Here is a 15,456-nt window from a genome sequence, read left to right as displayed (position 1 = left end):
GGGTGTGTAGAATTCTAGCGATCATGACTGTTCACTGCACTTCGTCTTTGGAACTTCGATCGGAAGGTCTATACATCGAGCTGCCGAAGTGAGGAGAGATTCAAGAGCAGAATACCTGATTGTCTATCGAGAGGGACCAAATCACGTCCAACCCCTATAACTTTACAATAGTAGCAACAGTTGCAACCTGTTCTGATCTGAAATCAGCTTAAAAAGGTAGGCAGTTCATCTTAAGGAAGCAGAACCCTGTATCAAACAAATGTCAAAGACGATGTGCTGCCACCAGCCTAATGCGTGCATCGCAATTGTTCAAATTTTTTTTTTGCAACTTTCCTGTTTATTTTCTGTCTTTCTTTTTCAGGAAAGAAGAAGCTTTGTTCAACCATGTAGTCATTCTTTTGTCAACTCCTGCAAATAGTGGTGTATGACAGATGAGTGAAATTACCCATTTCTGAAAGTGTTTTTAACCATGTGTATGATGTCATAGTTGGTAGAATAGGGCTTGTATGTTAATTTCATCCACTTTAAACTTTTGTGTACTTTGGGTATCGAATTGCACTGGAAACGCCACGATTGCAGATACAAGTTGGCACATAAAGGGTTAAGTAGCTATGAAATGGGTCAGAGGTAAGCCAATTAACGGAAATCATTGGTGGTAAAGTGTAGATCACCGTTGAAATTCCTGATTTTGGAGATACCACAGGAAAATTTCGAGACGAAGACCGTTTCAGCATGATATTTAAATGAATTTAATCAAAAAGTGCCCAACATTAATTTTGGTTACAACTTAAGGAAACAAATTTAGATCCTCATACTGGCAATATTGCGCATGATCAATACAGTGAAATAACGGATGGCAAAATCTATAGGGTTCGTGAGAAATGTCTTGCTAGATCTGCAAGACTTTGTGTTGTCGAAAATTTTACCAACTTATATCTGTTATTGTTCTTTGTTCCTTCGTACTGTTTGGTAATCTTTTAAGATTAAGTTGCAGAAATAGATTGAAATTAAAATTGATAAACAAGCGGTGTCAGTTTTCCTGCGCACTTTGTTGAGATTGTGTACGTTGCGTTCTAGCAAGACTCTTTCAAGGTAGAGGTCTATGTACACCGAGTTAGCGGGTTGATATATATCCCAAAATCCAGTCAATGAGGCCTATTGATTTCTGTGATTTTTAATCAAATTGACCCTCGTTTAACTTTTGCGAACACATGACATAATGTAATGTTAGAATGCCACGATACAATCATACATGCCTTTTTGATGTGTGTGTGATCAAATCCCCTTTATCATTGTTTATTATTTCATTATATATCATCGTTATGCGAATTCTGTGTATTAAATGTGTATTATGGTATTCCACTGCTTTGATGCGCCTTGATGCATGTTTAAAGATTTCGCAAACATGGCGGAAAACGAACAAGCTCAGATCAACGGAATGCACATGTACAAGGGGATTGTACTACCCAACGTCATTCTGGACTCCAGCGTAGACGCGTTGCCGAATTTTGAAGTTCGTACGGACGACGTGTGGATTTGCACTTTCCCCAAGACAGGTACGGGCTGCAGGACTTCAATTATCACACTTCTTTAATGTGTGTTTCTGTGCATGTATACGTGCGCATATATATACACTCCTTGACTACACTTGGGCCCCATTACTACTTGTATGAAAACAGACAAGGAATGATACAAAGACAAGCAACAAAATATGCCATAACGATAAAAACATGATCTGATATAGATAGCTATATCACATCATGATTTGATCAGAGGGAATCCATTCTTGAATATATGAAGCATTTAGATACCCTCGTACACGCTGAGCACATTAATTGTTGTACATATTGTATACTGGTACAAACTTACAAGCGGCTGATATCACTGCTTATAATGTAGAACAGGTCACCTTACCCTTAGCACAAGAAATGGTGGCACAGTTGTGTATAATCACTGTACACAAATTTCCTATCTAAGCAACCTACCATCTCCCTCTGCTATCTGGTATATAGGAACTCATTGGATGAATGAAATCGTTGGACTTATTCTGGCTCGGGGAGTACCGGAGAAAATAGACCGAACGCTGTCTACAAGCACTGCGGAGATGATAATCATGGCCCAAAAGATGCCCAAGACACGTGCGGAAGAGCTCCAGAATCCTCCGAACATGGCGCCATTTTTGGATGTGGTTGCCAAGGCGAAATCTCCCCGCGTCATTCTGTCACACCTTCCGATCCAGATGCTGCCTACGAAACTTGAGGAAAAGGCAAAGGTCTGTATGTTTGTGCCCCCCTCCCCTCCCCGTTTGTGGATTACTAGGGCCTATAATACTGGTGCTATCTTCAATATGCTTAGACAGCATGTGTCAATGTTCATTCTTAGTATGATATACATGGTCTGCTTTGTTTGTCCATGAAACATGTGATAATGCCACTTGTTTTCTGCGTTTGTTTAAGATCAGTTCTGTAGTCGTCGGTCTTTAGAAGAAAGGAGTTGTTCTATATATTTGATCTAAGCACTCAGCATTGATGGAACGAGCAAAGTTGTCTCTGCACAATGCTTATTTTCATGACATAAATTTCAACGAGAATAATCAGATAAAACAGTTTTAGATGTAAACTTTGTACTTTCCCCTCTGTATCAAAGGTTATCTACGTAGCCCGTAACCCGAAGGATATTCTCACTTCGATTTACAACATGATAGTGAAGGGGAAGATGGAGCCCCCTGGTGGTTTCTCATGGGAAATGGTCCTTGGATCCTTCATGGAAGACAGTGGGTATTTGGTGCATCTTCATCAGTTCTTGGTCGTTTATTGCCTCGTTTTATTCCTAATGATCGTTAGTTCAGTGAAAGATATATGATTAACTTTCCGGTAAAAACAAGCACCACCAAGGAGAAGTAAATCTTAAAGGAATGGTATGGTTCTGGTTGAGATATCCAGAAACAAAGTGATCATGACAAAAGTTGGGTCCCACCATTTATTTTAAGATCCATCTTCACCAAATAAACTTTGAATCGCCCTTACAGTTATATGCTCTTTAGTATTTCATAGAAGTGGTTTCTAACTATTTCACAATAAGTTAAAACCTCAATCCCCAGTTCAACCATAACTATACCATCCCTTTAAAATCGTTAGACTTAGCATAATTCAGCGAAAAATATATGTGTATCTAGATGTAGATTATAGTAGATAATGATGATAAGGCATGTTATGGCTATTGTAATTATACATAAACTGTGCAAACTGAAATATGTACACATCTTCAATTCAATTCAATTCAATTCAATCTGTAAATTCTCGCATCTGGAAAGCGTCAGACAAGATTGAGAGCATGTTGCTGCATTTCAAGTATAATTGGAAGTGGAATCTTTCTAGCAACAATATCCAATGTATAAAGATCAATGAGAGTTAACTCATGTGTGCTAACAGTGGCTAAGATACCTTAATAAACGTGAGGCGACGCCAAGAAAGAATAAAACATTAAGTACCGGTAAATGTGGATGAAGTTGGGGCATAGAATCAAAACATGTTTATCTACCAAATGTTATGGGTAAAGCTTTCTCAAATATCAATAAGAACATTTTCCCCAATAGAATCAATTGTTGCCCGCAATAGCAGGAAATTGTACTAACACACACACACACACAATATATATATATATATATATATATATATATATATATTTACATATATATATAGTAATATAAATGTATCATATCAGATGATACGGTTTACATCCTTTAAATATTCTCTGATTAACCTTTGTTCGGAATAAATCAAAATCAATGAGTTGATGAAACCAACCCGTTTTTGTAATAATAAGTCATATTTGAGCATCGATGTTTTACCATTTTTTCCCTACATTGCTGTGTTTCACTTGTTAAGGTTTATTTCTTAATTTCACTTATCTATTTGTTGGTCTTTCTTCTTCGACTTTCGTGTAGAGTCACTGTTCGGGCCGTGGGTAGATCACAATCTGGGATTCTGGAAAGTCCGGGATAAAGACAACGTGCTCTTCCTCTTCTACGAGAATCTCAAAAAGGTATGATGATTCTGAAATCTCTGGCGCTGTAATGTTAGAAGAGGCAGATGACTGTAGTGGAGAAGTTCCTGTAATTCTGTCTTTTCCAGAAACGGCACAATGTGCTGAGTTGATATCATCCCCCTGCCGTTACCACTGACCTTGGGTATAATTTAGGAAGGGTCATCATCATTGTTCCTTTTTCCGGAGCTTGTTTGTTTATTGTTCGTTGTTTGTTTGCTGTTTGTTTGTGTGTTTGTTTGCGCCCTGTTCAAAAAGTAGGATTTTTCACCTGATGCATGAGCTGTGATTCAGACTTCTATATACGTTCTCTCCGAGAGACAGGAGTGTGTTTGTCTATTACTAGAGGGGATGGCATAAAAGCACTCAACAGGATTCAGGCATGACTCATTGGATCTTAGAAACAATCCGTTTGATAGCAAGGAAAAAGCGTTTCATACCTTCACACAGTACCTGTTGGAGAAGGGTCACATGTTGGTGTGTGTATGGCATGGGGTGGGCGTGGCATGCTCGTGCCATTAAACGTGCAGGGGAAAGGTTATAGGTGTTACAAAAAGACATTTCCCACTTTTGATCCTTAATAGTTCGAAAACTATACCTCAGATAACACTGTTATTGACATGAGTAATAGCTGAATAGTGTACAATTTAGTTGGAGGTGATTTGAATATGAGAGCATGAACATGATGAATCAGTTTCGTTAAATTTATGACTAGTTTTAAAGTTAAGTTTCAGATTTTGGTCAAATTTGAACCCTTGTTTGTTTTATTTCCGTACTAAAAATCAACATATTTCATACATAAAGGTCCTCAAGAAAAATACATACGGAAGGTAGCCCATTTTCAGTAGTGACAATGACAGTCACTTCTGGTCTTCCATGGGGCCCTGTTCACAAAAATTACATACAATCAGGAACTGATAATAGAATGAAATATAACACAAACACAAATAGAACGGTACATACATTACTACATTGTGACTACATACCATATTATTACACATTGTTCAAAGGTTTGGAGCATAAAAAAGATCAAGTGGAAAGGATTTCGGTTTTGTCTAAATTGAACTTAAAAACGGGTAAAGAGGAAAGTTGACGTAAATCATTATAATTATAGGTATGTTGTTATACGCTGCTGCAGCTCTGTATGAAAATGGTCTCTTACAATAATTAGTTTTAGGCCGTGGTAACTGTAAATCGTTTTGATTACGGAGAGAGTATGGTGATGTCTTGTTCTTAAACATATCTTTCATATATTCGGGGGCCATGTTATTCATAATCTTATACATAAATGAAAGCAGATGGATTTTTTGTCTTTTGATTACTGTATTCCACCATAAGCTGTAATGAACATTACTGGTAGTAATGTGGGAATAAGGGTTAATTTTCGAAATTAATCTCCCGGCTCTATATTGCATCTTCTGAAGTTGGGAAAGAGAGTTACCGTTGGCGGATTGCCATACAACATCACCGTAATCAAAATGAGGTAACACGATAGAATTATATATCAGTTGCAAATCAGTCATATTAACAAACTGTCTCAAACGACCCATATAATTAATCATTTTACTTAACTTGTTACATAGTTGTTCGATGTGAACATCCCACAATAACTTATTATCTACAATAATTCCTAGATATTTAAAACTATTCTCCTGAAGTAATTGTTTACCCCTTAGTTTAGCATTCAAAATGCTCTTGCTTTTTTTAACATATTATTTGTACCAAATAACATACAAACAGTTCTATAAAAATTGATTTTTAAATTGTTGTCAGCCATCCATGTTTCCATACATACAAACTCTTTTTGCAAAACATTTTCCGCAACTTTCGTTTTTTTATGTGAGTAATAAATGACCGTGTCATCGGCATATGAATGGGCCGTGCAGTCAGAAAAAAAAACCCGAATTGATATCATTGATAAAAAATATACTAAACAACAACGGTCCTAACAAGGATCCTTGTGGCACTCCTCTGGTTAATAATCTTTCATCCGAAAGGGTATTACTGATTGACGTCCTTATTCTCCGGTTCGAAAAATAACTCTCGAACCACTCCAGTCCTATGCCAGTAACCCCCATATTTTCAAGTTTAGATAGAAGGATCAGGTGATCAACCCTCTATACAAAATTGAACTTTACACAAGAACCAGTGATATGTATGTGAGTGCGTGCTCACAATGACCCTGAACAATAGACATGAATACCACGAATACCACCTTTTCAGTGCTCTGCTGACTAGGCTTCTGGACTCTTGCTCCAAGGCACATGAATGCTTTATCAATAATTTACGATGGATTGCCCTGGGCACTGGTAGTCTGAATTCATGGTAATGGGTAAAATGCATGCACATGGAAAAAAAAAATAAGCACATGATTCCATGTGCTTGCATACACTACATAATCTGGATGAATACAGACTAGCTGTGACAGTGGAATGGCAAGAGGATTTTTCCCACCCAATTTTTTTTCTTTTTTTTTTTTAAGAGAGAAGCAACAGATAATCAGCGGCGATCAGAATGACTCACTAGTAGTAGCTAAGACAGAGCTTGCAATATGATATCAGAAGTAGCCCATTCTTGTACAAATATACACAGCAAAAGCATAGAGTTTTATTTTCGTTTACACGCTGTTACCCGCACGCTGAGTTCGTGACAGCCTGTATTACCCCACACCTCCCTATGGCGGTTATGTGACCTCAACGTCACAGTTGCGTGCCATAGAAAATTGTTAAATATTGACTCCACGTGACAAGTAGTGTTTGATTTCAAAACTCAAGTGCATCCCTTCTAAATGAACTATACGGCTGCAGCATACTGTCAAATACACATACACTGTACGTACACACTCGCACACACCACACACACATACACAAACACGCATACAAAAGAGACAAACGATTTAACAAGTGTTTGATTATTCTTGCAAACAAGCGTAACATCAGAATACTCCATATTGATCGTTCGATCTAGAATAACAATTACCATTGCCCCTGGTTATTAATTCATTCCTCATTTTACTTTCCATGGCCAAACATCCATTAGATTATGCATGTACAATGTACTAACATGCATTGGTAGTATGCAAACCAAGGGCTGCACACAATACAAGAGATGCCGCGTGACGATGGTGGAAACAGTAAAGAGACAAGGTAGTAATATTAAACAACATGTTTGTTCAACGTGAGAGTGAATCACAGAACTCGAAAATAAGCCTCAAGTTCTGTGGAGTGAATCCCTTTTGACAGTGGACAACTGCATTAAAAAAAGTGATACGCCTGGCCAACACAATTTGAATACAAAATAAATAAAATTCAGCCCATTTATTTGCGTAGTTGTACATGGATATTCCGTTTACGCACGTTTTTTACGCAGTCATTTCTTAGTTTTGTACAACAGTCACACAACTCGCAATATTGAGTATAGTCACTATTAGTGGTGCAGGCACAATGTGAACATGCAAAGAGAAAAGGGCAAGCAAGGAAAAATAGTAAGCAATGGTGAGGAAATTAATTATAACATCACTTTTGAGGCTGAGATTAAAAGGTAAAGAATCTACGGTGTTTCTGACTAGTTTCGTGTAAGTGGTTGTTATTCTTTGACCGGTTGACCTGAAAGTTTTACAAAACACAGGATAAAAACAAGACCAGACGGAAAGGTTTCACGCACTTTATATGCAAGCAATTAAATATCTTGTGCTTATTACTGTGCCCGCTCTAAGATGAGATGTAATCTTTGATGTTGCAGACGTATAAGTGGTCCAAAGTCCAAAGTCCGTGAACCCGGGAGTGACTGTGCAGAAAAAATATCAATCAAAACATCCATATTTACCTACGAAAAGGTCTGTCGACCCTCAAGACTTCGAAAGCAAACTTTGAGAGCGTAAGATATGCACTTTGATATGGTTCCCCTTTTCTCACGATATACATTCAGGCTTGAATAAATTCAATTCAATTCAAATGAATTTATTAGGAATTTTATGCATCAAATATATATTACAAATAAAATACAGTCATTTCTTTTTGTTCACAAGATAACAGAACATAGAGTGTGTACATCCGAATATAAAACTGAGATATACGTGTGGAGATTAAAGAAAGAATAAGGGAACACGTCAATTGGGAACCACTCGGGGAAAAAGTGAATCAAATGATCTGACTGAATTATGGTACAAAAGGTGTACATGCACTGGGAGTGTGAATGCAGAAGACTGTCGTCAAATAAGCATTGAGCTTGAAGATACGACAGCCTTGAAAAAGAAAAAGAAAAAAAAAAAGAAAACGGGCAAAACATACATCTTATATACTTATCGAAAAGAAAATTAAAAAAACAGTGACATTCTGACATCACATTCACATGCGACAGCAAAAATTGTATAGACACTATACAATACAGAGAATGAGGTGAGTGAGGTGAGTGCTGGTGCAAGTAAAAGAGCCCAGCAGGCGAGCGATACTAGGTGCCTTTTACGATACGAAAACTTAAATATGTTTATTGAATAGTTTGATGTAAGGAGACGGGGGGGGGGGATATCAAAACATCAAAAATTAATCTATTTAGTTTTTGGTTACAAAGGTCAGATACAGCTAATTCGAATAACTGGATATAATGGACTTTTTCATGTTTGCTTCAGAAGAAAGAAATGATGTGCATGCTTTAATTTGTTCGGGCGGAGAATTCCATATATCCGGTCCATTAGTGTCGGATAGATGTATGAGCGACAATTAAGCAACTTCGGGTCATTTAGATGATTGTCATTGCAATGACGAGTATAGGATAGGAGTGTACTTTGCTATTTGAGATGAAACGGTATGTTGAAGTGAAAAAGATATGTGTCACAAAGTTGAGGTCAGAGATATGTACCCGATTCTATCAAACATCCGGTACAAAACTGTAGCTCCAGTATAATTACCAGGAGGCTACTGTCAGAGTGACGGGGCAAAAACCACGACGCACGGCAATCTTCAAGCATTTGGTACGACTGCTGGAAATCACAAAGTTCCCACGGTCGGTGGTTAAAGTTTACACGGTATACAAAAACAGCGATTTTATACACAAAGGCTGGTAAGAATAACGGTATGGTATGATCAACGCACGACTTGGTGCCTTAGTTGTAACCATTCATACTTTGGCTGTCTGTTTTTGTTTTGTTTGTTTGTTTGTTTGTTTGTTCATTTCCATCTGAGAAGATGGCTGAATAGCCCATATTCAGCTACGCTAAGCTGGTCTTCCATGGGGTCCAGTTGGATGTGAGGTGGGACCACTTCACCGGGTTAAACACCTTGCTCTTTGCGATGAATGAATGAAGTGGGATCTTTTACGTGAATGAGTTGTGACTCTCTCATACACGGGACCCCCCATTTTATGTCCTATCAGAGGACAGCATGTTTTGCCTCTTGCTAAAGGGGTTACACACGACATTGCTCAGTATAGGACCCGGGAATCGAACCGGGGTCCTTTGGCTCGTGAAGCAGACGCGCTACCGACTGAGTCAACTTACCAATCCACCTTATGTAGGGATAAAGTGAAGTAGGGAAAGGGTTTACGAGACAGCGGAAATATTTGACAGAACATCTATTGGTGTACAGTAATTTCTGATCAAATACTGACAATTTTTTTAAAATCTAGTCTATCGTCGGCAAACACAAAAAAGTCGCGGGTACGCTGTACGTCGCACACGAGGCACAAAAGCTGCCCGATGGGTAGCGATGGGAGTTATTGGTTGCCAAGGAAAATCATGGAGCTGAATATATATGTTGTCAAGGCAGACCTAATTTGACTAGGCTGTACTGATTATTTATGTTCAGTCCCTTGACTTGGGTCTCGACGTTTCATACTCGCCTTACTAGCATTCCAATTCCTTCGGACGAAACATTCTACATTTTTTTTTAAATCGGAAGTCATCCTTAAGGTCACTATTTACTATTTGCACATGAAACAAAAACCCAGCTTTAGTGTTTCGATAGTTCTAAAATGTGAGTTAGGGATGAAACATAAATTAATGTAAAACTGTTTATCGGTATAATCAATGTTAAGTCTTTTTAATACACAAAATGTAAGCAATCGTTATTATAAAATTGCTTCTAGACTTGACAGTCGTCAGTTATGATTTACTGAGAAAAACAGTGATATCTTCTTAAGTTTTAGGCTTCATTGCAAAATTTTTTATGTGGTAAGATGTTCTGTAGTACAACTACCCTACACAAATGCATCAAATGTGATAACTTGAACATTTTTGATCACTGCTCCCAATTGTATACAATACCTTGAAAAGGGAAATCCAATGCAGTTGAAAGTTAGTCTGAAAAGGAGTGATTTTTTTTCTATGCGCGTCAATGAAAAGTTTGATCAGAATCGAATGAAAAATAAGTAATTGTGACATTGTAAAATTGTTTCATTTTTCAGAAAAACTACTTCTTGAACAGTCAACATGAATATGCAAATAGTGAAGTGATGATGTAATCCCCTCGCAGCTCGCCGTATAATTCATACACAAAATTCAGAAATTTTCAGTTTTTCATTCAAACGCAATTGCGCCCCAGGCTCAAAGTTCTGATATATTGTACTGAGGCTGATCATTATTCTGAAGTTATTTTATCAGGAATAAAATCATGTTTTACACTTTAATAACAAAAACTTTGAATTTCGTCATTTTTTTTACACGATCAACGGCAAATTGTGAGGTGATGACATAATTAGCTAACTCATTTGTATATTCATAGTGCTAGAACTCTTTTGCAGAAATTAGCGAAACTTCACAATTTCACAACTTTCTCGATTTTCATCAAATTTTGATCAAATTTCACTGTTGTACTCGTAAGATTTTTACTCTTCCTTATCATTCTAATTTACAACTGGCTTGGAAACCTCTTTAAGCATTCTTTACATCCGGTCCCTTCATAATCTAGGCATCCAGAAAATGATGCAAAAAGTGTGCTTGGTCGGAGTATAAGATTTTAAACAGAAACAACGCATCAAGTAATTATTCCAAATGACATTGTTTGAATGTCGAGATAAAGTTTGGACTGTTCGCTTTTTATTTATCCTGGCATCAGAACCCCGTGGAGGGCGTACGGCAGGTGGCAGCCCACATCGGCGTTGACCTGACTGATGACGAGGTGCAGAAAGTTGTCGAGTACAGTTCGTTCAAGGGAATGAGTAAGACGTACGCAACGCGTAAGACGGACGAAAAAGCAGCCGATAAGGACTTCCACGATGTGGTGAACTCAATCCCCTTCATGAACAAAGGTATAAATCAACAGCTTGCGATGTGTTCTGGGATCAAGCAGAGTTCTTATATTGCTTGCATATTCTCTTTATTGAGTTATCTTGGTGTAGTAGGTGTACCGGACGCATGATTGGGAAAATGGTAGTATTTCATGAATTTACGGGCCCATTTTATACCACAAATAATGCACAGGCCTATTTCGTGGATAAGTGAGAATTAGATGCTCTCGATTAACTAAAACCCACTAGCACAAGTTCCAAAGTTAAACTGGCGCATCCAGTTCTCACCGATCCACTCTGTCCTGTGCATCATTTGTATCCTGACAAATGTGTTCTTTAATCTGTCACATGATTGTATAGTGTGTACTCATCAAGAAGAGAAGAGAGAAGTAACGTACTTTTTGTGTAGAATATGATACAACAGATACACTATTCTTAACCAATCCGCATTTCAGTAAATGCATTTTGGAAATTAATGACAACAATGCTCGTTTTGCATGTTTTCGTTTTTGGTATTGTTGTTTTATTTTATTGCTGCTTGTTTGTTTATTTGTGTAATTGGTTTTGTGTTAACATTCGTTTGTTGTTGTTGTTGTTTTTCACACAGGCGTTTCTGGTCAGTGGAAAGAGCGCTTCACCGTGGCCCAAAACGAAATGTTTGACAAGTGGTACGAACAGAAAATGAAAGGAGTCGACCTCACATTCGAGTTTGAATAAATATCGTCCTGGTATTTGCAGCCTTTTGACATTGGTATCTTCAGATACCAATCAGACTGATCTGATTTATTACCTGAATTACCCTGAATTACCTACGGTGACGCCCAGTAAGTTGAAAACTTGCAGAAGGCCATTAATGGGATTCAATCCTGAGCCTGAGGAGATCCATGTGATGTACTGTATCTATGTACTATATATTTACATGCTGAACTCCAGAGAATGTGGTTTCTACATTGTCAAGTGATTTTCTTTCAAAACCACGTTTTCCATTTTTGCTGCTTTACATCATTACACTGACAAGACCACAAAAACCAGAGTTTCTTATACAATCACAAATATCACGTAAACACAGAAGAGGTGTAACCTTTTCCTGAATGTACGGCTGTCTCGATGTGAAAATGATAATACTGCATGATATTAGCAGTGTGTCATATAGCCAAACAATCAAACAGAAAAACAAACAAGCAAAAACCTTAAAATTACAACATTATGCAGTCAACATTAGCTGGTCACTAGACTGGAGTGAGTTTTCGTTGAAAATTATTATTTTTTTCAATGTTTGAACCACAACATTGTTTTAATAATTTCAATCCATGTCAATGTTAATACATGACAGTAAAGCTACACTTAATTCTCACGTTGTATTGCATATACAGCCAAGCAAGCCCACAAAGTACTGGCCTTTCATTTTGATTGTAAACCACTTTATACTCTCGTTAGTGGTATTGTTTGAAAGATAGTAGGGAGTTTTCGCTACACGACGGGAAGACCGAGAATAAGCGGAAGCAATCAGCTGTGACAGTCCCCGTACTCAGACTCCCGTCCCCATATCTAGGCAGTTTCGCTTTCCTGTACAGGACAGAGGCGTGGGGACAAGATCGCTGATTGGCTGGCTGGCTGGCTGGCTCACTCGCTGCCCAGCATTGGGACCGAACGCTATTTTGGCTGAATACCGTACTCGATTTCCCCAGGACGGGACGTTTCCCGGATTTGATCATGCGCAGAAGCAAATTTTGCACACGACACGCTAATATCCCGGCCGCGTCGTGCTTGCGAAAACTCCCTATTACATTAGGTACAACTCAGGAACTTCGTGGATTATGCAGGAATTGCCAAATTGGCAAACCACGAGAGCCCTCTCATTATCATACCGGAAACAAATAGCAGGTGTCTTGTCCAAAATTAACGGCACTGACAATTACAAAATTAACAATTAAAGGGTAACCAAATTATTCACTGTTGTAGCCCGACCAGACGCCGTGTTCGATTTATACAGCGACTGGGCTGTATATAGTTATCACAGTTGCAGGGGTTCAATGTGTGCACAAAATGCCACCAGCAGGGCACCTGCTATGTGAAAAATGCATACCAAACCACTATACAGTTGTAGTTACATTACATATCATAATTATTTGTAACAAAGACACGTGGATGGCGTTGGCTATAAAAAAAAAAATGTGATAAACACTGTACTGTGAACGATTTTCATAATTTCACATCGTGTAGTACATAAATCGACAGCTCCATGTATAGATTTGTGAGATTTGTGGAATTTATTGTGATCCTTGAGCAGAGAAACCAATAAACTGAAAATCTTAAACGAGTTACACTGAACAGTGTGTGTGACACCAGAGCCACACCTATTTCAGAAATGTAGCAGTTTAATTCAATTCCAATACCTCCTGCTCAACAAGATCACCTGTGAAAAATCTATGCATGCCTTCTTCTGTTGCTCTGCTTCCTTCAGCCCCAACTCATGCATTCTTATGATGAGGCTGCCACGTAATCATCCTTGTTCAGAGCAATTTGTTATAAATTTTGAAAACATTCTCATTCCTCATCCCAATCACTATAAATTCTGAAACGTTGGACTCAGTGTAACTAATTAACAGTTGTTCAAATGTAAAAGTCTGAAAATCATCTGGAGGTCCCCTTTAAAGGGGATGGCTAGTAACCGATCAGTGGGAATCAGTCGGAATGCTGAGGGATGATTGTTCCAATCCTTGTGGTATTCATTTAAGAGTACATTATATATCTATTGTTGTGTGAAAATCATTTGCCTCAGAACGGTCTCATATTCAAGTACTAGTAATGTGCAGATTAATGCCCCGTCACTGACCAGGCACGCTAACCTGGAAACATTAAACTGCACATTACTTGAATATGAGACCATCCTGAAGCAAATAATTTTCACGCAACAATAGATCTATAATGTACTCTTAAATGAATCCCACAAGGAATGGAACAATCATCCACCAGCATTCCCACTGATCAGATACTAGCCATCCCCTTTAAGTTTGTTTTTATTATTGAGTTAAGAAATTTAGCAATGTTGCATGAGATGTTGAGTATAATCTTATATGGAATGATAATCTTGAATCCCCATGGTTATTGGTTTTTTTCTTTTCTCTGCAGTGTTTCTTGATTTCCTAATAAAACCAATAAATCCTGTGAACACCACTATCCTGCGTCCATTCCTTCATTTGAGTCCTGGGGACTATCACTACATCTTCATAACCCACCCCCCCCCCCCCCACTATATCCATGATATTTCTTTAATCATTTTAATCAATGTAAACCGCGTTAATACACGCAAGCAATTCTTATCTTGAAAATGAAGTGCACACAGCTAAGTACTCAAGCTAACAAGGTTTCACTCTACTGGAACTGTATTTTGAATGTATGAAGTTATATTATTCTAAAGGTTTCACCTTAGGAACAACTCATGTATTTAGTCGATCTTTAGGAAATTGCCATATTGGCAAGCCATGAGTGCCCTGTTATTTTCATACCAGAGAGCAACGATAATGTCGTGTCCAAAATAAAGGCACTGATAATTAAGAAACTCATAAACTGCAACCACATTATTCACTCTCGTAGGCGTTCACGGCGCCAAGAAATACCCTGCATCGCGTTTGGTATTCAAAGGACTCACTAACACAATTACATCACATGTAATATTTATGATAAAGATGCAAGTACAGTGTGAACTTAAAACAAAGACTTATAATTAAGAAACGGCTTCAGACATCTAATGTGATTTACCTTTGAATTTGAAAGAGGCTCTACAAGAGCGCAATGTTCAAATCTGGAATGGAAAGTGGCAGAGGCCCATGAATGTATAGTGAGAGGCGGCTGCCGTTACAATTAACTGTATACATTTAAATCGTTTAGTTTCTTATGTCAAACTAGAAGCGATCATTTCGTAATGTTATGTAAAATTAGACTGTGATATCGAAAATATACAGGAATAATCACCGCGAGCAAAATTTCATTTATTTTCTCATTCATTAGTTCTCATGAACAAAAACTTTGCAAATAATCATCGTTCATTATTACGGATTTAATAATATCGGTACTCTAAATGTTTATCACATAACTACTGTACATAATTATTTCAACTTTTTCAAATTCTACATTATCTGTGAATCACTATCATTTGATGGTGATGCAACTTTTGTGTCACAACTTCAA

The 15,456-nt window shown here is 37.8% G+C and overlaps 1 protein-coding gene across 1 annotated transcript; it reads left to right on the top strand.

Annotated features, from left to right (window-relative positions):
- The first annotated feature begins 12 nt into the window (after positions 1 to 12).
- Positions 13 to 14,085, top strand: LOC139732214 (sulfotransferase 1A1-like). The gene is made up of 7 exons (XM_071643091.1): positions 13 to 216; positions 1,395 to 1,556; positions 2,013 to 2,272; positions 2,647 to 2,773; positions 3,947 to 4,044; positions 11,094 to 11,286; positions 11,873 to 14,085. The coding sequence occupies exons 2-7, from the start codon at positions 1,406 to 1,408 to the stop codon at positions 11,980 to 11,982; spliced, it is 939 nt and encodes a 312-aa protein (XP_071499192.1). The 5' UTR covers positions 13 to 216; positions 1,395 to 1,405; the 3' UTR covers positions 11,983 to 14,085.
- The last annotated feature ends 1,371 nt before the right edge of the window (positions 14,086 to 15,456 follow it).

This window comes from Diadema antillarum, unplaced genomic scaffold (assembly GCF_040938485.1).
Source record: "Diadema antillarum isolate AM-2024a unplaced genomic scaffold, OU_Dant_1.0 seq00000406_RagTag, whole genome shotgun sequence".
Classification (NCBI taxonomy): Eukaryota; Metazoa; Echinodermata; class Echinoidea; order Diadematoida; family Diadematidae; genus Diadema; species Diadema antillarum.
Note: the sequence above shows the minus strand (reverse complement) of the source record. Positions and strands in the feature narration are given on the sequence as shown.